Source organism: Typopeltis vanoorti, chromosome 6 (genome assembly GCF_054136105.1).
Source record: "Typopeltis vanoorti isolate ZY-2024b chromosome 6, IOZ_Tvanoo_1.0, whole genome shotgun sequence".
Classification (NCBI taxonomy): domain Eukaryota; kingdom Metazoa; phylum Arthropoda; class Arachnida; order Uropygi; family Thelyphonidae; genus Typopeltis; species Typopeltis vanoorti.
This window is the reverse complement of record NC_143554.1, coordinates 133,251,567-133,273,406: the sequence shown is the minus strand read 5'-3', so window position 1 is coordinate 133,273,406 and position 21,840 is coordinate 133,251,567. Positions and strand designations below refer to the sequence as shown.

Sequence of the window (21,840 nt, the reverse complement as noted above, 5' to 3'; positions counted from 1 at the left end):
GCTTATGATAAGTGACGACTTATGTCCTCTAAGAGTGGAGGCGTTGGAAGACGGTGACACTAATGATTTTGAAAACATATGGTGTGACATAGAGGTGGGTAGGACAGGATATTTAGTGGGGTGTTGCTACAAACCAAGGAGCACAGAGGGTGGGGATAGGAGATGTTTAGACAGTTGAGCTTGACAAGTGCAAGAAGAATGATTGTTATAGGAGATTTTAACTACAGTAGTATAAATTGGGGAGAGGAAGATGCATGTAGCAATAAGGGAATGGAATTTCTAGAATTCTTGAGGGACAAATATCTTAGGCAACATGTGATAGAGGGAACAAGAGGTTCAAGAGTTTTGGATTTGGTCATAGCATCAGAAGAGTTGATAATAACTGAGATGACATCTTTCCCACCAGTTGGAGAGAATGACCATGTGGTTTTGACTTGGAAGATGAATAGACATGCAGGAGTATCAAGAAAAGTGAATATATGTGGAATAATAGGGCAGGTATTTACAATAGTCTTACAGATCAACTTGGGGAAGTTTTATGGAGGGAGGAACTGGAAGGGCAGGATATCATTAGTACTTGGGAAATTGTGAAGGAATATTTGTTAGCAGCAATAGTAAGCTGTATTCCACAAGTGAAGAAGATGACACAATTTGGTGTAAAGTGGATGACAAACAATAATAAACAGGAACTGCATGTGAAAAAGAGGTCATGGAAGAGATATAAGGAGACAGGTGAAGAGCAGATGCATGAAGAATATAAGACACAGGCCAGAAAGAGTGACTAGTATGGTAAGGAAAGCAAAACTGGAATATGAGAAGAGATTGGCCCTAAGACCCAAAGAAAATCCTAGGGAATTTTTTAGCTATGTGGCCAGTAGGAGGAGGAGAAATGATAGTGGAAGAATAAGATTGTAGGATAAAAATGGGAATAGAGTGACTGATGCAGAGGACATAGTGGAATTGTTCAATGAACACTTTATTGGAGTATTTCATCCTGGAGGAGTAAATTTTAATACTAGAGGGATAAGGCAGGTTTGAGGTGCAGGAAGAGAATGTGTTCCAAATACTGAGTACTCTGGATGTCAGTAAAGAAGTGGGGCTGGATGGTATTTCACCACGAGTTTTGAGAGAATGTGCTAAAGAACTGACAGTTCCTTTGACTTGGCTTTTCAACGAAAGTCTGGTTACAAGAAAGGTGCCCAGGGAATTGAAGGAAGATAAGATAGTGCCATTGCATAAGGGCCGTAGCAGAGTGGAAGTGTCTAATTATAGGCCAGTTTGTGTATCATCAGTATTTATTAAGATCTTGGAGTAATTAGTTAGGGACTGTATACAACATCAGCCAGATGAGGGTACTGTTATTTGTAAGAGTCAACATGGATTTGTTAGGGGACACTCTTGTTTTAGTAATATGCTAGCCTTTTATAATAAAGTTACAAGAGCAGTAGATGAGTGAAAGGCATATACTGCCATTTTCTTGGATTTGGCAAAGGCATTTGACAGGGTGCCACATAATAAGCTGATATTTAAGTTGCAGCACATAGGTTTGGATTTCAGGTTGGTCAACTGGATTCAGGATTGGCTGTCTGTCTGATAGGTATCAGAAAGTTGTGTATGGTGGGGCAGTTTCAAGGAGGCAGAGGGTTACAAGTGGGGTCCCACAGGGCTCAATACCGGGACCTATATTGTTTAACCTTTATATCAATGACATTGTCAGTGGATTGCAGGGGGATGTTCAGCTGTTTGCAGATGATATGAAGCTGAGAAGGATTATTATAATAGTGCAGATGTGGTAGTCAAGCAAGAGGATTTGAATAAGCTAGACAGATGGACAAATGAATGGGGGTATCAGTTTAATGCAGCAAAATGCAAGGTCTTGAGGTTTGGGACACATCGATGGGATGCTGCATACTCTATTGGAGGAGATACTGGAGAAAGTAGGGGAGATGAGAGATCTGGGGTTGATGATAGATAGAAACCTGAAATTTAGGGGACATATTGCAAAGGTGGTGAAAGTAACACAAATGATTGCTGCAATAATGAGAAGGACGCTGACCTGCAGAGATAAAAGAGTTACCATTCTGTTGTATAAGACCCTGATCAGACCACTCTTAGACTATTGGTCTCAGATTTGTTCCCCAGGATTTGAAGGGGATAAATTAACTATAGAAAGGATACAGAGGCAGATAACAAAGACAGTTTCAGGACTGTACAATGTTAGTTATGAGGATTGCCTGAGGGAATGTGAACTGCAGAGTTTGGTGGATAGAAGAAGGAGAGGTGATATGATTGAGACTTTTCAACTGTTGAGAGGTGGTTACAGGGTTGACACTCGGGGGGGGGAGGTCCTTATGCTTGGTTGAACAGCTGGTTCAACCAAGCGTAATGCATTGCCTGATAGAGTGGTGAGAGCGAGAATGGTTAATAAGTTTAAGGAGTGGTATGAAAGACTTTGTGTTTCCTGGGAGGGACCCCTCCCTATGTTGAGACGATAGACTTGTGTTTCCTATTAAGGATCTCCTATGATGAGTCTTTTGACTCCTTGGAAGCTTAAATAATAATAATAATTAACCTCTTTAGGGATACTGATACATATGTGTACATTTAGTTTTTTTAAATAGAAACATGGTAAACAAAGGTTATACTGAAAGTTTGTCTATTTTTAAACATTTTTAACTTTTTGGAATATTTTAGCTGTTCCAATTACGTAAAATTTCACATAATTGGGACGAAGTGTCTAGTCTCGATATGTCCCAAATTAGCTGGAATCTACTGTATTCAATTTGGTAAGGAAGCTACTCAAAAAAAAAAAAAAAAATCTCTTTTCTGGTTTTAAAAATAAAATAAAGAATATGAACCCACAACAATCCAAAAAGAATAATTAATTTAATAAATACCAAAGGGGAAGCATAGCACTAATTAGCTTACTATTAGTTGTTAGTTCTATGTCCAGAGCAAAAAAAGAAAATTCCACACTCTTTTTAAATCAAGTTGTGTAAACTGGTGACTTATTTTAATTTTATCCTTAGACAAAAAAGAAAAAAATATATAAACATTTAAAGAGGTACATGAATTCTGTAAAACTGATATTACTAACTTGTTACCTACTTAAATTATCATTTTACTTTTTTTTATCCAGCAAATGATAGTTGTTTCATGGATGACAATGCTACCATTTATCATGCAAGAATTGTTCAGCAGTAGTTCAGCAAGCATGACAGCGACTTCAATCATCTTCCCTGACCTCCAGAAATCCTAGATCTGAACATGTAAGGGACATATTAGAAAAACAGATCAGGGAGCAAAGTCCTTTTCCATGAAATCTGAGCAAGTTAATGGATTGTCTGGTATGTTGTAGATCTAGATGCAATCCAACACCTTGTGGAATCTATACCAAAAGCATATGTACTATAACTCACACTAAAGAAGATCCAGCATAGTATTAAATAAAAGTTTCTAATTTAGTAACCAGTAGGATGAATGGACAAAATTGTATGCAGGATGGACTTGATCAGCAAGTGTTCAGATATTCCTTGGAGGACACCCACCCTTCCCACAATATCAGGGGACCCATTGTGTACTAACAGAACATGCCCCATACCATGACACCACCTCCAGAACACTGAGTAGTGTTTACAAGGCAAGCTGGGTTCATTCCTTCATGGAACTCCTGCCAAACTCTCTGCCTACTGTTAGTACAGAACAAGGTGTACCATGACTCATCAGATCACGACTTTTTTTCAGTCTTCTAGTGTCCAGTCACAATGTTCCTGACACCACTGTATAGATGAACTTTCCGATTCTTTGCAGAAATTAGTGGTTTCCACATAGGCATGCAACTTCCAATACTGATCCTCTTCATTCCCCTGTACATAGTTCAGTGGGGTATAGGTCAAGAACAACCTTCATTAAATGCTTCAGTCAAGTGTTGCATGTGGGAAGTTCTGTTTGTCCATACAAGCCTTCTTAGATGATGGCAATCTTGTTCCTGACAGACTGTCTTAGGCCCATGGTTATGCCTCTTAGACAAACAATGTGGATTATTTTTCCACTAATTAAACACCTGGGATTTTTAAGAATTGTTGTGGCAGATGCCATTTCTACTGTATGTAAATTTTTATATTCGGATATCTCACCTTTTGAGAAACCATTCAGCTCTGCTATTACTCCAGCCAGACAGGTGCCCACAGTAAACTTTATCAAACTCCAAGAGATCCTTTGTTTTTCCCACTGTGATCAACACTATTGATGATTACTAATCAGCAGCATTCTTAAATAGTTGCATAGAACACATAGTGATGCACATGATCAAGTATTTTGAATATATGCTTATAAGTGACATTTATGTACATCTGCATAGAGGTTTCTAATTCATTGGCTGCTATGTGTACAAGTAGCCTTGTCATGAAGATACTTTACTTTCAATCTTTGTTACACTTAGATAAAGGATTAAACAATAATATAATTTTTTGTCAAGTATAATTTATTATCATATTTTTTCTAAACTGCATCTGAAAATCTACAAACTAATATAAAAAATATTATTTACTAATAAAATTGTCTTGTGGCCCACAGTCCATATTTTGAGAAAGGCTGATCTAGACCATCTTGGGAACTATAGCATCCCTTGCTCCTGCATACTGTCTTACTTTGGACAAACAGGAAGAAGAACCAATATCCATTCAGAGGAACACAAACTATGTCCCACCTGCACTACAGCCAAAATGGAGTAGCAGACCTATGCATGGATCAGCAGATCAAATGGAGGAACCTCCCTTTTATACAGAAGCAGATATAAATCTGAGATTCTATTTCTATAATCCAGAACTGCATTGCAACATTTGTCAAATTTTAATAAATTTGGCTGCCTCATTTTATCAAAAATCTGGGATTTCTGGTAAACTGAAACAGGAGATATGTTGAGAAAGCAGGGCTGACTTGACTGGGAGACCATTTAGAGACCTTCAACAAGATTTCATCACTGCACCTATAGAAGTTGCCAGTTTCTTTTGTTTGTTTGTTTCGAAGAAGAATCCTGCCTTTCACACTCAGTTTATGTTTGCCTTCTTGCTAGTGTGCCTGCATGCATATGCTTAGTATTCCTTCCTCAAGCATAGTGCACAATCAATGATAAAAATTCAAAAATCAAATTTAATCTAATTATACAGAAAAATTAGATTTCTGAAATACTTTGTTTTAAAAAATAAATCTTACTCAGATATGGTCTTTGGGATTGGTTTTTCTCTTAGCATATCTTCTAACTGTTCATCTTCTTCTCGATCTTTTTTATCTCTAGGAGGTATAAAAGGCAATAAGCTTTGTTGAAACCAAGCCTGATTTACTCTGTTCTTTACTGTGTGGGTTAACCACTTTGCTGAGTACCTTTTGGTAACATCTTTTACATGATTATTATTATCAAAAGCTAAAACATATGTAATAGGGTGGATGGCATTTGATTCAATTTCATAAGGTCTTCCAATGACACTGGAAACCAAGTCAACACAGATCCATTTTCTCCTTATTTTGCAGTAAACTTCAAGCCAATATTCATTTTGGGAAGTGGTTTTATTTACCTCATTTTCACTTATCTCACAATCTTCTGAATCTGATGAGAGGATCTTTCTATTTTTTTTCTTAAGACAGTTTTTATCTGAAGAATTTTTAAGATATGTTGTGGCAGATGCCATTTCTACTGTATGTAAATTTTTATATTCGGAAGCCTGGTGATGTGACTGCACAATTAGTTCATTGCTTTCAAAGTCATTACTATCACTAATATCATCTACAGTGCTGCTACTACTACTACTATTCTTTGTAGCAACAAAGTCATCATCACTTCCAGAGTCAATATTACTATCAGCACTACTACTATTGTCAATATTCTTAAATGATTGGGGACGTGCAGCTCGTGTTGGTCTTGAAGTTTTATAAACTGTATAGTACATTTCTGTCTTTGCCTTATTTTTTCTGCCTTGCTTCCAATTAAATTTATTTGCAACCTGTTTTCCCTTAAGCATTTGTTTTTTTTTCCCATTATCATCATCTTCAAACACTTCAGGCTGCTGTTTTCTTAAAACATTTATGCATTTTTTCAAAGGGGGTTTGCTACTTTTCTTCAGTTTTTCTGAATAATGATTACAACTCATCCTTGCTTTATTTTTTCTCATTTTTTTTAAAGGTTTCTTCCTAGCATTCTGTTTCTTAGAAGTTAATAATTTTTCAGGTTTCAGTGGAAGTGGATGAAGAGAAATGCAGAGTCTAATATTTAAACCCAGTGCTCTTGCTATAATGATAAACATCAGATTGAGAAAACAACCACTATATGCCTTATTGTCTTGAAACCCCAGAATAAAAAATTTGGGTGATAGCAAAAACAAACTCCTGGAATTATATTTTTTTTCATAATGTATAAAACTACGATACCAAGAAATAAGCCTTTCTAGAGTGGAAATAGTAACAGTTCTTGAGGCAAAATTTGAAATTTCAGATGGAATAACAGAAAGGGCCAATCCCTTTAGAAGGGCAGAATTTAAAAAGTTGTTCAAATATATTCCATGGGCTAAAAGGCACAGAAGACTGATTTTGTGTAAATTTATTTGGTTGTTTTTCTTAAATCGATTCAAATGCCGTCGGATAACAGCAAGTACATCAACATGCTGCCTTTTAAGCTGTCTTCTCATTATATTGGAAGTATCAATGATGATTTCAACACCTTCTTTAGGAATTTCTGGTTTATAATCATCAAGATTTAACAGGTTTTCTTCATTATTGCCAACTTCTTCCCAATCTGATTCACTCCCTGAGGAACTTTCTTCTGTTTTAGCTATTGCTGCATCTGCTACTTTGTCTTCATGAATGCCATTCTCTGATTTTGAAACTTTTATACCAACTGAATTCTGATATTCTGTCTTGCAGTCTAGATATTCATCACTATCAACGTACACAGCACAAGTTGCATTTTTTTGATTTAGCTTTTTATCCATGGGAGAAGATAAGCTCCTCTCTAAAGAATTGTTTGTATGCACACATTTGTTATACAATGATTCATCTTTAATTTTGAATGTAAACTGTTCTGTTTTTATTTCATCTGTGAACTCAGTATTTTTTATCTTTTTCTGGCTATCTTTATTCATACTGCTAGCATTTCTTTTCCTTTTGCCCATTCTATTTGTGATTAAGTCATCTAAATTACTCTTACTAAAAATTTCTTTGCTATTCATTTTCTCTACCATCACCTTACAAGATCTTGCATTTAATGAGTCTAATGCAAATGATAACTGTCTTTTCTCACAGATCTCTATTCCATTTAGATTACTTTTCTTCTTTTCTAACTCATGAAAATTCGTTGTTGCCTTGGAACTGCATACTTTCCTGTTATTAATAGTATTTGTTTTATCTACAAGTTTCATATTACAGTTACTCTTGTGTTGACCTTTCTTTAAACTATGTACTTCCTTTGGTTCTACTACTGAAACAGGCGATACTTTTCGCTTTCTGAAACTATAACAGTGTGTAGAATCGTTATTAATAATATGTGCTTCATGAAATTCTGAATTCTGTAATTCCCTTTTCTTTTTGGAATATCTTGATTTCTTTATTTGGTTTCGTTTATATTTTGCTGGGTTCTTCTTCCTCGTGTTACCAGCATCTTTTTTTCTATGCCCTTTTCTCTTAACTGTCACGCATGGTTTTGATTTAACTGATGATAAACAGAATGCTTTTTGTTTAGGGTGAGTCTTCTTGTAACTATTAACTTGAACTGTTCTGGCTTTCTTTGGTAATTCTATTGCCTTCTCAACTACATGCTTTCTTTTTGAAACTAATCTTCTTAAAACCATGATTCTGTAAAAGAAATTACAGCATGTTTTATTTGTTTAAGGTAAAAAACAATAATGTAAAATGAAAATTAAATTTTAAAAGTAAACATGTTTGTGTTCATAATACTGAATTTTAATACAGTACTATAATCTATTACATTCCCATGTAATAATAATAACAATAATAATAAAATGTTTGAGTAATAATTATTTTAAATTTGCAACAGTTGTAATTTATTAATTGTTACAAGCATATAATAGATTTCAATATAAATTATACTAGGTAATAATAAAATACTAAGATATATTACAGGTGACGCTCGTATAACGTGGATGTTAAGTTCCATAGAAATGCCGCATTATATAAACGTGTTATGCGAGACTCAGATCACATAGAAAAGTAGGTTAGGTTCCGAAATCGTTTTTTTTTTTAAGATTATATAAACAATGACATATCCAACAAAAAATATATTTTTATTTAATTCAGGTAATTCATGCAAGTTAAGAAAACAAATAAACTATGAAACAAATACAGAGTATAAAATTAAAAATTGTACGTAAACTTTATTGCATATAAGCAATATAAACTTCATTGCATATGGATGATTTGATTGATAATGAAAATGGTGAGATAAATGCGAGTAGTGAAATTGCCCGTTTGAACGGTGCGATACACAGAGCTAAAAGGCAACTGGAGCGTATGGAAAAATGTGTGCTGAACGTACCAACAAATAACCAGCGAAAGTCTGTGACGGCAAATAATAGAATGTTCGTAAACGTCAATAAAATGAAGGAGTGAGTACTGTATGGGGATTCGCTATTAAGAGGTGTAATAGTTGAGAGTTTAACGAAGTCGTACCAGCCGGGTGCGAACATAAAGGATGTCAGCGAATCTATTTGAATACAAAAACAGAGGGTGAAAGAGATGATAATCGTGGCAGGAACAAATGATTTGAAAGAGGACAAAATGGAAATGATAGAGGATGCAAGGGAATTATTTGAGGTAGCAAAAGAGAAGAGTGAGAGAGTTAGGATGGTGAGTATCTTACCGCTGTATGACAGCGACGTGTTTAGAAGGAGGGCCATAATGCCAATGACTTTATGCGTGGGTTATGCATGGAGAACAGTGTGGAATTTGTGGATGTGTAGAATGAGTTCGATGGGCGAAAGAACTTATATAAGATGGATGGGTTACATTTGAATGGAGTTGGTGTAAGGAGACTTGAAAAAGTGTTGATGAATGATATGGAAGTGGATGTACAGACTCAGGGAAACTAGATTTATTAAGAGGGGAGGGAGTAGATATGCAGACTTTAGGGAGGCAGTTGTGTATGAATGAGTATATTATGCCCGAGCGAGTACGAAGGACAACAAATCAGAATGGGATAGTTAGTATAAGCATAAAAGTAGGGATGGGACAAATGAGCTTCTGCAATTCATGTACACTAATGCCAGGAGTATTAGGAACAAGAAGGAAGAGTTTTTGGCCATGGTTGGCACTTTCAGGCTGCAGGTTGTTGGTATTAGTGAAACATGGCTGACAGAAGATGATAAAACTAGTGGGATTGAATGCGACGGGTATAGCGTGTTCAGGAGAAACAGGGTGAATAAAAAAGGGGGGAGGAGTGTTATTGATGATAGCTGATAAGCTGCAGCCGAGGAGTATAGAAGTTGAACTGCAGGATAGAGAAAAGAGCACATTTGAGGCTGTTTGGTGTGAGATAGAATCTAGCAGAACAAAATATACAATTGGGTGCTGCTATAGACCAGGTGATGGAATAGATGGTGGGGATAGTATGCATAGGCAAATAGAAGAAATGAGTGGAAGGAGGGTAATTATTATGGGTGATTTCAATTATGGTAACATTGACTGGAAAGAGGAGAGGGCACATGGAAGGAAGGAATTGGATTTTATGCGGTTATTAAGGGACAACTATCTGCGGCAGCATGTAGTGAAAAATACCATGGGGCAGAGAGTGCTTCACCTAGTAACTGCAACTGAGAATGTGGCTGTAACGAACATGACCATGTTGCCACCAATTGGTGAGAGTGACCATAAGGTCATGACTTGGAAGGTGGCTAAAGGAGTGGGATTTACAATTAAGACAGGGTACATGTGGAATTAACGGGCTGGTAAGTATGACAAGCTTAGGTGTGTGCTTGGCTCAGTGCCATGTCATGTAAAACTGCAAGGGCTGGATGTTGATAGTGCATGGGAGGTGGTTAAGAACTGTTTGCAGGAGGCAATGGTTGACTGTATAACAAGAGTCCGAATAATAAATCAAGTAGGGGTTAAAAGGATGAATAACACTATTAAGCTTGAGCTGCAAAAAAAGAAACAATTGTGGAGGGAATTTAAGGAGAAAGGTGACCATCAGGTGCAGGAACAGTATAAAGCTCAGGCCAGGATGGTAACAAGGGTGGTAAGAAAAGCAAAAGCAGATTACGAAAGAAAATTGGCCATGCAGGCTAAAGAGAATCCAACAATTTTTTCAATATGTTGCAAGTAAAAGGAAAAATGCTCATGGTAGAATGATCTTAAAAAATGCTGAGGGTAGGGAGGTAACCGAATCAGTCGATATTGTGGAATTACTGAGTGAGCACTTTGCAACAGTATATCATCCAGGTGGTGACTTTGCAGGAAAGGAAGAACCAACAGCTTATACTGGAATTGTGATGAATGAAGTAGAGGTAACTAGTCTATTACAGAACCTCAATGTCAATACATCTGTGGGATTGGATGGTATACCAGCTCATGTTGTACGTGAAGCGGCTAAAGAATTGTCAGTGCCCTTGATCATTTTGTTTAATTTGAGCCTCGGGTCTGGGTCAGTCCCAAGGGGGTGGAAAGAGGGGAAAATAGTTCCGCTGCACAAAGGTGGTTCCAAGGCTGCTGTTGAAAATTACTGGCCAATCAGCATAACAGGAAACATTATCAAGGTCTTAGAGAAAATTGTCAAGAGGAAAATACAAGAGTGGATAGAAGAAAATGGGATACTGTATCGGGGACAGCATGGTTTTGTGAGGTAGGTCATGCCTCAGTAACTTGCTCACGTATTATAACACAGTGACGGCTGAACTGGATAAGGGTAATGGGTTTACAGTGATTCTACTGGACCTTGCTAAGGCCTTTGACAGGATACCACATGGAATTCTAATCAGTAAATTGCAGCATATGGGGATGGACATAGGGTTGGTGAGATGGATAGGAGGGTGGTTGACGGAGAGATATCAGAGAGTGGTTTACTCAGGAGTAGAGTCCACAAGACGGCCTGTTACTAGTGGTGTGCCACAAAGATCTGTTCTTGGACCACTGCTGTTTAATTTGTTCATTAATGATATAGGAAAGGATCTGAGAGGAACAGTTAATTTGTTCGCTGATGATGCAAAGTTGGGTAGGGCAATAGTGAATGCAGAAGATGTCAAAATCTTGCAGGATGATTTGGATAGATTGGAGGCTGGGCTAAGGAGAATGGATGTCAATTTAATGTGGCAAAATGTAAGGTTATGCATTTTGGGGTGAAAAGATTGGCGGAAGTTTACTGCATTGGTGGAACTGTGCTCCAGGAAATTGATGAGGCACGAGATTTAGGAGTGTTGGTGGATAAGGAATTGAAATTTAGGGGACACATTGCAAAAGTGGCCAAATCAGCTCATCAAATCACTTGGTTGCTGAAGAATGCAGAGACTATCGAGCCTTGATAAGACCCCATCTCGACTACTGTGCCCAGATTTGGTCACATAGGTTTCTTCTCGATGGGGAGGAGGTGGAGAGGATCCAGAGGCAAGTGACCAAGATGATAGCAGGTCTGTGGAATGAACCTTATGAGAACAGGTTGAGGATTTGTGGGTTGCAAAAATTGGTTGATAGGCGGAGGTGGGGAGATATGATTGAGACATTCAAATTACTGAAGGGTTTCTATAAAATTAATTCAGAAGAAGATATTTTTGAGAACAAGGCTGGTTGTGGGAGGACTAGGGGACATCCATGGAAACTGGGCAAAAGTATGGTTAGTAAAGGTGTTAGAGCTGGGTTCTTTACTTTTAGAGTAGTGAATGAGTGTAATGCGCTCCCTGAGTCTGTGGTGGATGCTGTGACAGTGAATGAGCTTAAGGCGAGGTATGATAGATACTGTATGAATGTCGAATAGTTGTGATGAATATGATTTGGGGCCTCCCTCGATGAGTCTAATGACTGCCTGGAGTTGCCTGTAATAATAATAGTAATATTGCATAAATGTTTTAGGCAAAATAAAATAAAGTGTGTATTTTAATCGTCAACACTCATCAAAACTAACATTTCGTAGATGGTCTTTATTTATGAGTGACCGGATGTCGTCATCATTTGAAATCTCTTGGAGATCATTTGTATAATTCTCGTTGCATACTTAAGCTGATTTAGTTATCAAGAATTCAGTAATAAGACCTTGCTTACCACTATGCTGCAATTGATGACGACGTCTGGCCACTCATAAATAAAGAACATCTATGAAGTATGAAGTTCATAATACGGAGCTAAACAAATATCCAATTGTCTTGTGAATTTTCTGGAGTGCTCCATTGAGTGATCATTACCCATAAAGATGCAATTACTAGGTCAAGCAATCTCTGACCCTAGTATTTTCCATTACATGCTGTCGCAGATAGTTATCCCTTAATAACTGCTTAAAATCCAATTCCTTCCTCCCATGTGTCCTCTCCTCCTTCCAATCAATGTTACCATAGTTGAAATCTCCCATAATAATTACCCTCCTTCCACTCATTTCTTCTATTTGCTTATGCATACTATCTCAACCATTTATTCCATCACCTGGTCTATAGCAGCATCCAACTGTATATTTTGTTATGCTAGTTTCAATCTCACACCAAATGGCCTCAAATGTGCTCTTATCTCTATCCTGCAGTTCAACTTCTATTCTCCTTGGCTGTAGCTCATTCGCGATCATCAGTAACACACCTCCCCCCCATTTTATTCTCCCTGTCCCTCCTGAACACACCATATACCCCTCACATTCAATCCCACTAGCTGTGTCATCTTCTGTCAGCCATGTTTCACTAATGCCAATAACCTGTGGTCTGGAAGTGCCAACCAAGGCCAAATATTCTTCCTTCTTGTTCCTAATACTTCTGGCATTTGTATACATGAACTGAAGAAGCCCATTTGTCCCATCCCTATTTTGATGCATTATACTAACTATCCCATTCTGATTTGTTGTCTTTCATACTCGCTCAGGCATATTACACACATTCATACACTCAACCGTCTCCCTGAAGTCTGCATATCTACTCCCCCCCCCCTGAATAACTCTAGTTTCCCTGATTCTGCACATCCACTTCCACTACATTCAACACCTTTTCAAGTCTCCGTACACCAAATCCATTCAAATGAAAACCATCCATCTTATATAAATCCTTTCGCCCATCGAACTCACTCCACACATCCACAAATTCCACACCACTCCCCCTGCATAATTCACTCATAATGTCATTAGCAATTATGGCCCTCCTTCTATACTCTTCCTGATTTTGCTTCCCTGAGTTTCCCTGATTCTGCACATCCACTTCCACTACATTCAACACCTTTTCAAGTCTCCGTACACCAAATCCATTCAAATGAAAACCATCCATCTTATACAAATCGTTTCGCCCATCGAACTCACTCCACACATCCACAAATTCCACACCACTCCTCCTGCATAATTCACTCATAATGTCATTAGCAATTATGGCCCTCCTTCTATACTCTTCACTGTCATATCTCAGCAACAGACTCACCATCCTAACTCTCTCACTCTTCTCTTTTGCTACCTCAAGCAATTTCTTCAAATCCTCTCTCATAGCCATTTTGTCTCCTTTCAAATCATTTGCACCTGCTACTACTATCAATTCTTTTACCCGCTGCTTTTGCATTCTAATTGAACGTTACATCCTTAACGTTCGCACCAGGTTGGTACGATTTTGTTAAACTCTCAACTATCACACCTCTTACTAAAGAATCACCATACAACACTCACTCTTTCATTTTGTTTACACTCACTATCATACTCTTATTTTTCCTATCATACTTTTGCCATTTATTAGTCAGTACACTCAGTAAACATTTATGCCAAAGCTCCAGCTGCCGATTTGCACTGTGTATCGCTCTGCGTAACCGTGCGATCTCACTCATTGAATCGGTCTGTTTATTTTTATTTTCTGTTAATTCATTCATTCATACTGTATGTTTACCTTCATTTTCACTTTCAATGCCACTCTCACAGCTATCTGATACTACCTCGCAAATATCACTCTCATTCATACCTCGCATATCAACAACGATATCACCCTCATGACCTGACACACTCTTTAAATCCTCACATTCCTTACACTTTCTGCAGACCTTCACTCCACTATCGTTTTTTAACCAGACTCCAGCCGCTCTCCTCAATGCATACATTTTGCAAACGGTACACTGATTCATCATCAAATTCCTGCCATGTACCCTCAAGGGGTGTACAGGATATGATAGTACTACATGAAAAAAATTACATCATTATTAATTTCCTATCTACAATTAATTTCCTAGGGGGTGCTTAAGGGTCAAAGCTGTATAACTGAGAGGAGACCTCCACATAGCCTTTAAAGGAATGCGGAGAACCGACCAGGGCTTCTGACCTAATGTCTCCAATCCTCACCTTCTCATGGTGCACCCTGTTGGGTATCTACTTGGATACTGAACGAACGAGGATGGGCTGGCAATTTGGGATTTAGCTGACCAAATTGTATTCTTATTGGTTAAACCAAAATAAAAAATGATGGTACACTGATTCAAATCCTTTAAATTAAAATTTTTAGACAAAGATGCCAACCTGGACTCCATCTTTGTATTTCTCTTCATGGGGACCATGTGATATTAGTATCTATCTATAACTATTTACTAATTAAAATACTCAGAAAACACAAAAATCACACAGACACGTTAAGATTATAATTTTTAATGTGCTTTCCTGGCAGAAAACGAAGACAATTTTCGACAATAAACACTTTATATGGTAAACAATTGACGTACATATGTGCTAAAGAGTATTTCTCCTAATATAAATTCGCTCCTTATATCTACATGTATGATACAGGCAGACACAAATTTAATGAAGATAAAATTTGATTTTTAAGTCGCGTGTTAGGGTTACTATAGTTTGCAGACCGTCGTATATAGAAACCCCTCTGTATAAGTACTGTGTTCAAAGAGATACTATATTTTGTAGACCGTGTTATATCGAAACCACGTTGTACAAGTACCGCATTATATGATGGTTACCTGTATTCTTTTAATCCAAGCATAAGCAAAGAAAGTATGCATGCAAGGTATCATCACAACCAGGCTATTTCACAGCTACTGCTTTAGTATCCCAAAGAGTGCAGAAAAACTTCCTTTTAAATAAACATATTGCTAGATATTATGGAAACCTTCACTACCAAGACCAGTTTCAACCTTTACTGGGATCTCAACAGTGGGAACTAGACTCAGGAAAATAATGAATAATCAATGTACAAATTATATATTTTCCAATACAAGTAGTAAAATGGTGTATCACCACATTATTAAAATAATCTGCATCAGATATAGCTCTACAAAAAGTATTAAAACAATATTATAATTTCTTATATAGTATAATTATTATTATTATTATTCAGGCCTCCATGTAATCAAAAGACTCATAGCGGCAGGTCTCTCCTAGGAAACACAAAGTATATCAAGACTCATCAGGGAAGGTTCCTCCTAGGAAACACAAAGTCTACAATACCACTCCTTAAACTCATTGACTGTTCTCATGCTCACCACTCTATCAGGCAATGTATTCTATCTACAGTTCAACCACCCTCCATGCAAAGAAACCACTTCTCACCCTCCTGCTCACAGTTTCCTTTCGAAACTTCCAAGGATGGCCCCTTTTCATTACTCCTTCCCACTGTTCAACCAAGCGAAAGAACTCCCAAGTGTCAACCCTGTAACCACCTCTCAACAGTTTAAAAGTCTCAATCATGTCACCTCTCTTTTTCTATCCACCAAACTCTGCAGTCCACATTCCCTCAGCCGATCCTCATAACTAACATTGTACAGTCCTAAAACTGTCTTTGTTATCTGTCTTTGTACCCTTTCCATAGTTAATTTATCCCCTTCAAATCATGGGGACCAAATCTGAGAAAAATAGTATACGTGTGATCTGATCAGGGTCTTATACAACGGAATGATAACTATTTTATCTCTGCAGGTCAGCGTCCTTCTCATTATTGTAACAATCCTCTGTGTTACTTTCACCACTTTTGCAATAGGTCCCATGAATTTCAGGTTTCAATCAATCATCAACCCCAGATCTCTTGTCTCCCCCTACTTCCTCCAGTATAGCTCCTGAAATAGAGTATGCAGCTTCCATCGATGTGTCCCAAACCTCAAGACCTTACATTTTGCTGCATTAAACGGATACCCCATTCATTTGCCCATTCAAATCCTCTTGCAGGGCCACCACATCTGCTCTATTACTAATAACTCTTCACAGCTTGACATCATCTGCAAACATCTGAACATCCCCCTTCAATCTACTGACAATGTCACTGATATAAAGGTTAAACAATATAGGTCCCAGTACTGAGGGTTACAAGTGGGACCTCACTTGTAACCCTCTGTCTCCTTGAAACTGCCCCATCATACACAACTCTTTGATACCTATCGGACAGCCAATTCTGAATCCAGTTGACCAACCTGACATCCAAACCTATGTGCTGCATCTTAAATATCAGCTTATCATGTGGCACCCTGTCAAATGCCTTTGCAAAATCCAAAAAACTAGCAGTATATGCCTTTCCCACAACAGCTGCTCTTATCACTTTAATATAAAAGGCTAGCATATTACTAAAACAAGAGCGCCCCTTCACAATTCCATGTTGACTCTCACAGATAACATCACCTTCATCTGCTCAATGCTGTATATGGTCCCTCAATAATTTCTCCAAGATCTTAACAACTACTGATGACACACAACTGGCCTATAATTAAACACTTCCAGTCTGCTACCACTCTTATGCAATGCCTTATAATTCCACATACGTTCCTGTCTCTTTGATACTCCTGCATGTCTATTCATCTTGGAAGTCAAAACCATACTTTCCTTCCATTCTCTGGGCACCTTTCCCGTAGCCAGACTTTCATTGAAAGCCAAGTCAAAGGAACCGTCAGTTCTTTAGCACATTCTCTCAAAACTCATGGTGAAATACCATCAAGTACCACAGCTTTACTGACATCCAGAGTACTCATTATCTGAAACACACTCTCCTCCTGTACATCTAAACCTCGAACCTGCCCTATCCCTCTAGCATTAACATTTACTCCTCCAGGATGAAATACTCCAATAAAGTGTTCATTGAACAATTCCACTATGTCCTCTGCATCAGTCACTCTATTCCAATTTTTATCTCACAATGTCATTCTTCCACAATCATTTCTCCTCCAACTGGCCACACAGCTTAAAAACTTCCTAGGATTTTCTTTGGATCTTAGGGCCAATCTCTTCTCATATTCCAGTTTAGCCTTTCATACCATACTAATCACTCTCCTGGCTTGTGTCATATTCTTCATGCATCTGTTCTTCACCTGTTTCCTTATATCTCTTCCATAGGCCTCTTTTTCACATGCAGTTCCTATTTAATATTGTTTGTCATCCACTTTACACCAAATTGTGTCCTCTTCTTCACTTGTGGAATACAGCTTACTATTGCTGCTAAATATTGCTTCACAATTTCACAGGCACTAATGATATCTCGTCCATCCAATTCCTCCCTTCATGAAACTTCCCCAAGTTGACATCTAAGACTAATATAATCACCTGCCTTATAATTCCACATACGTTCCTGTCTCTTTGATACTCCTGCATGTCTATTCATCTTGGAAGTCAAAACCATATGGTCAATCTCTCCAACTAGTGGGAGAGATGGCATCTCCGTTATTATCAACTCTTCTGATGCTCTGAGCAAATCCAAAACTCTTGAACCTCTTGTTCATTCTATCACATGTTAGATAACACATTTGTTCATCAAGAATTCCAGAAATTCCATTCCCTTATTGCTACATGCATCTTCCTCTCCCCAATTTATACTACTGCAGTTAAAATCTCCCATAACAATCATTCTTCTTGCACTTGCCAAGCTCAACTGTCTAAACATCTCCTATCCCCACCCTCTGTGCTCCTTGGTTTGTAGCAACACCCCTAAATATCCTATCCTGCCCATCTCTACGTCACACCATATGTTTTCAAAATCATTAGTGTCACTGTCTTCCAACGCTTCCACTCTTAGAGGACATAAGTCGTCACTTATCATAAGCAGTACTCCACCACCCCGCTTTCCTTTTCTATCCTGCCGAAAAATGCTGTACCCTTTTACTTATATTCCTGATATTTTATCCTCTTCTGTCAACCACGTCTCAGTGATCCGAGTAATCTTTGGCCAGAATGATGCTATCAGCACCACCAATCCCTCTCCTTTATTCCAGATACTCCTGGCATTATTATAAAGAATAAAAATGACACTGTTTTTTACCCAGCATTATACCCTCTAGACTAAACTGGGCTCAGCATTACCTGATGTCGTCCCCCTTCTCCCAAGTACCCATTTGCACAAGAGGCCACCCCCCCCCCCCTGCTTACATTCACCCCTGGGCATTCTAGTTTCCCTGCATTGACACACTGACTCCTTCAGAAGAGCAATCTCTCAAGGTGCCTACATCATTTGGTATCCTTTATTGATATGATTTTAATTATAATTTACCATTAACTAGTTTATTTCTGTATAACTTATTATATTATATATACAGATGAATTAGTTTCTCTGTCGAAAATGTGATTACATAATTTTGCAAAAAAAAAAAAAAATGTATCTATAGTTTTTTATTATTAGTTTTATGGAATTTTAGGATATAACAAGCGTCCTCACTCATGGAAGGATTCACAGACTGCAGTTTATTATTATTATTATTATTATTATTCGTGACACCTCCAAGGAGTCCAAAGACTCATCGCGGGAGGACAGCTACAACTGTCTCCATCATTACACCGAACCTCTACTACCAATCAACGCCATCTACCGCCCACCACCATAACTATTATTTTTGTCCCTAAATTGCGTGTGTTCTGAAGGGCCGATTTGTCTGTATGCGGGATGAAAAACCGAGTTTCCAGGAGAAAAAACCCTGCTACCTCCGTATGAGATCGGCTAACTCACCTTCGATTGAAAAAGTCCATATAAAGATTCCTCCCGTCAAGACGAGAATCGAACTTAGGCCTATTCCAATCGAAGGGCGCAATGTACCGTCGTTCTTCCAATTGCACTGCAGTTTGCAAAATACACAAGTATATTACCTTTATTTGATAAATATTGTTTTCGACGAACATATAAAAAGGCATCGTATAAACCCTATGGCCCTTTCCTTCACCACCTCGCTTCACGAAGAAGCCTTAAATTCCCCCCCCCCCCCACACACACACAAAAGAAGCTCCAGCGTTGTGGGTTTTGCGGTATAGTAGTTTCCCCCTCCATGACAAATCATTTTCACGCCGAATATCATTATTTTTCGCATCTAATTCCAAGCACTCTAAACCGTATATGCGCGTCTCTATCGAAGTGTTTAAGTATTTCATTAATAATAAATGGATTAACAAAATATCAAAATGCCTCTTACCCAATTTGAAGCCGGAGGTATTATCACGTTTTCTCTCTTTGTTACAATCTTGAAAATGCCACATTACGAACCGACCTTGAAATAATGATTGCACAACAGACTGAAAACCTACTTGTGCAACTCTTTTTCCCGCCACTTACTGTGATGAACGATATCCCACTTAGTAGATGAAGAACGGTGCCTATAACCTCCAAAGTAAACATCAGGTTGAAGAAAAAAGTAAAATAAAAATGTGCATTTATCAGATCAAATAGCTTTGATCCTAACGCATTTCTTCCTCAGACACAGAACAAACATTACGAAATAAAGTATTTCAGTTTCTTGAGTATGTATTCTAGAACCATATAAATAATCACACCCCCCCCCAAAAAAAAAAAATTAAAACGCCTTTTTAAAATATAAAAACTAACTTCCTTGTTATTATATTATTATTAATAGTAGTAGTATATGAAAAATTCTATTTTTAAATGATTCAATTTTGTGATCACCTATCTTAGGAAGTAATTTATCATCTAAGCACGCATTATTAACGAAACTATAGCGGTGTATGAACTTATACACACTCATACTTTTTCAAACAGGTTAGGTAGGTGTAAAAAAGTAATTGTAGGTCTGAAAAAAAAAATGAACAAGTTGATTGAGAAGGGAAAAGAAACCTTGTAATTTCATTTCTCGTTCTCCCATTGCTGGCACATGATTTTCCAGGAAACCTACGACGCCATTCTAAAACCACAAGCCGCCACAAAAATAATTGATATTAAAGTGAGATCCGATTTGTTCGTACTCCTCAGATAGCACTAGCCGACAGATGTGCCCAATGAGGATAATCTGTACAGTTTCCGTTCCCACTATGCATTATATAATTGCCATAGAAGTTTTCACTCTGGTCACAAAAAAATTGCGATGTTTGTTTAAACTGCATTCATCTTTGATGTTTATAAAATAAACCCAATAAGTCTGCCGTTGCAATCTTCATGCGATTACATCCTTTCACCCCCCCCCCATCTTAGGAATTTTTTTCGTTGCACCCCTTTTCTTCACAGATAACTACTGTAACAAGTTTTTTATTTATCGAAAATTAACAAATTGATATGTTACAGCAGTTATTTAGTATAAATATTATGTAACTATCGTAACAGTTACATAATAAATCAAGCTAGAATGGTACAGTACCTTCCCACAGTTCAAACAAGGAAAACTAAACATTAACAGGCTTTGAAAACAGGTGCTGAAGTAAAATAAAACAGTACGAATGAAAAGCAAAAAGGAAATCAGAAGAGAATTATAATACCATATTCCAATAATAGTGACGGTAAATAACGGTAAGGATGTGTGTATGTATTCACCATACCGATTCGCCCCGCTTATTGGAGGTCTAAGGTGGCTTTGAAAAAATATCATGTTTGGTCTCAACAGCAGGGTTTCCGGATTATGTAATAAATAAATAAATAAATAGAAATTAATAAACAGAAATAATCCTTAGCCACCAATGACATAAAATGTACTATACGCAGATAACCTTTCGTGGGTGGAAGCAACATTTAAAAAAAAAAAAAAAAAGAAATGCTAACCGAAAGACGTATGTGGCGAAGCGGTCAGGGCGCATGCAAGTGTATGGTACTGTTTTAAGATGCACATACCAGTAGTTTCCAGCGTTTTGCATTTAAGTTCAACTTACGCAGCAAAAATTCTTTTAAATTATGAATTATTATTATTATTATCATTATTCTCTCCTGTAACCCCTAGAGAGCGCGTCCCCTGGGTGGGGAATAGGGGAGCCCACCATGTGCGCACGCACGTGCGTGCGTGTGTATATGGTGGGATGGTCCGAATATACTGAATAAGGACTCGTGGACCAACAGGGCCATAAGGGGTAATCATCTTGATTGTAAGGGAAGCGGCACTCCTATGGACCCCTAGCTGGATCTATCTCCTCTCCTTCTACTACTTTGAAGAAGATCCATTTACTTTAATCTTTTCTATAAGGCCTTATTAGCCAACTCTTCTTATTTTATGACCCCTATGCTATTAGAGTACTCGAGGGCCATGGGGTCTTTTCATTTCTGGCCTTACAACTATGCCCTCTCTATAAACTTTACTGTAATTCTTCTATAATCTACTCTTTCCCCCTTCAATATACCCTATTCCTCCTATGGGTTTAAATTCGGAATTCAGGGGCGAACCCCCTTTCGAGTTATCACAATTGAAGGAGAACTGGTCTACCATACCGGAACACGGGGGGTTGGGCATAGCCCCCCTAGTTAATAAATGAAATATATAAATAATAACGGGAACATTTTCACCTTGCCAACA

At 37.8% G+C, this 21,840-nt stretch overlaps 1 protein-coding gene across 1 annotated transcript in view; it reads right to left on the bottom strand.

The window, feature by feature from the left end:
* The window catches only part of Xpc (DNA repair protein complementing XP-C cells homolog), a 233,422-nt gene extending 213,634 nt beyond the window's left edge, over positions 1–19,788 (bottom strand). The window contains exons 1-2 of the mRNA XM_090394599.1: positions 19,528–19,788; positions 5,215–7,842 (exon numbers count right to left, since the gene is read on the bottom strand). Coding sequence (XP_090250725.1) covers positions 5,215–7,838 — 2,624 coding nt within the window. The 5' untranslated portion in view covers positions 7,839–7,842; positions 19,528–19,788. The remainder of the gene's footprint in view (positions 1–5,214; positions 7,843–19,527) is intronic.
* Positions 19,789–21,840: the final 2,052 nt, after the last annotated feature.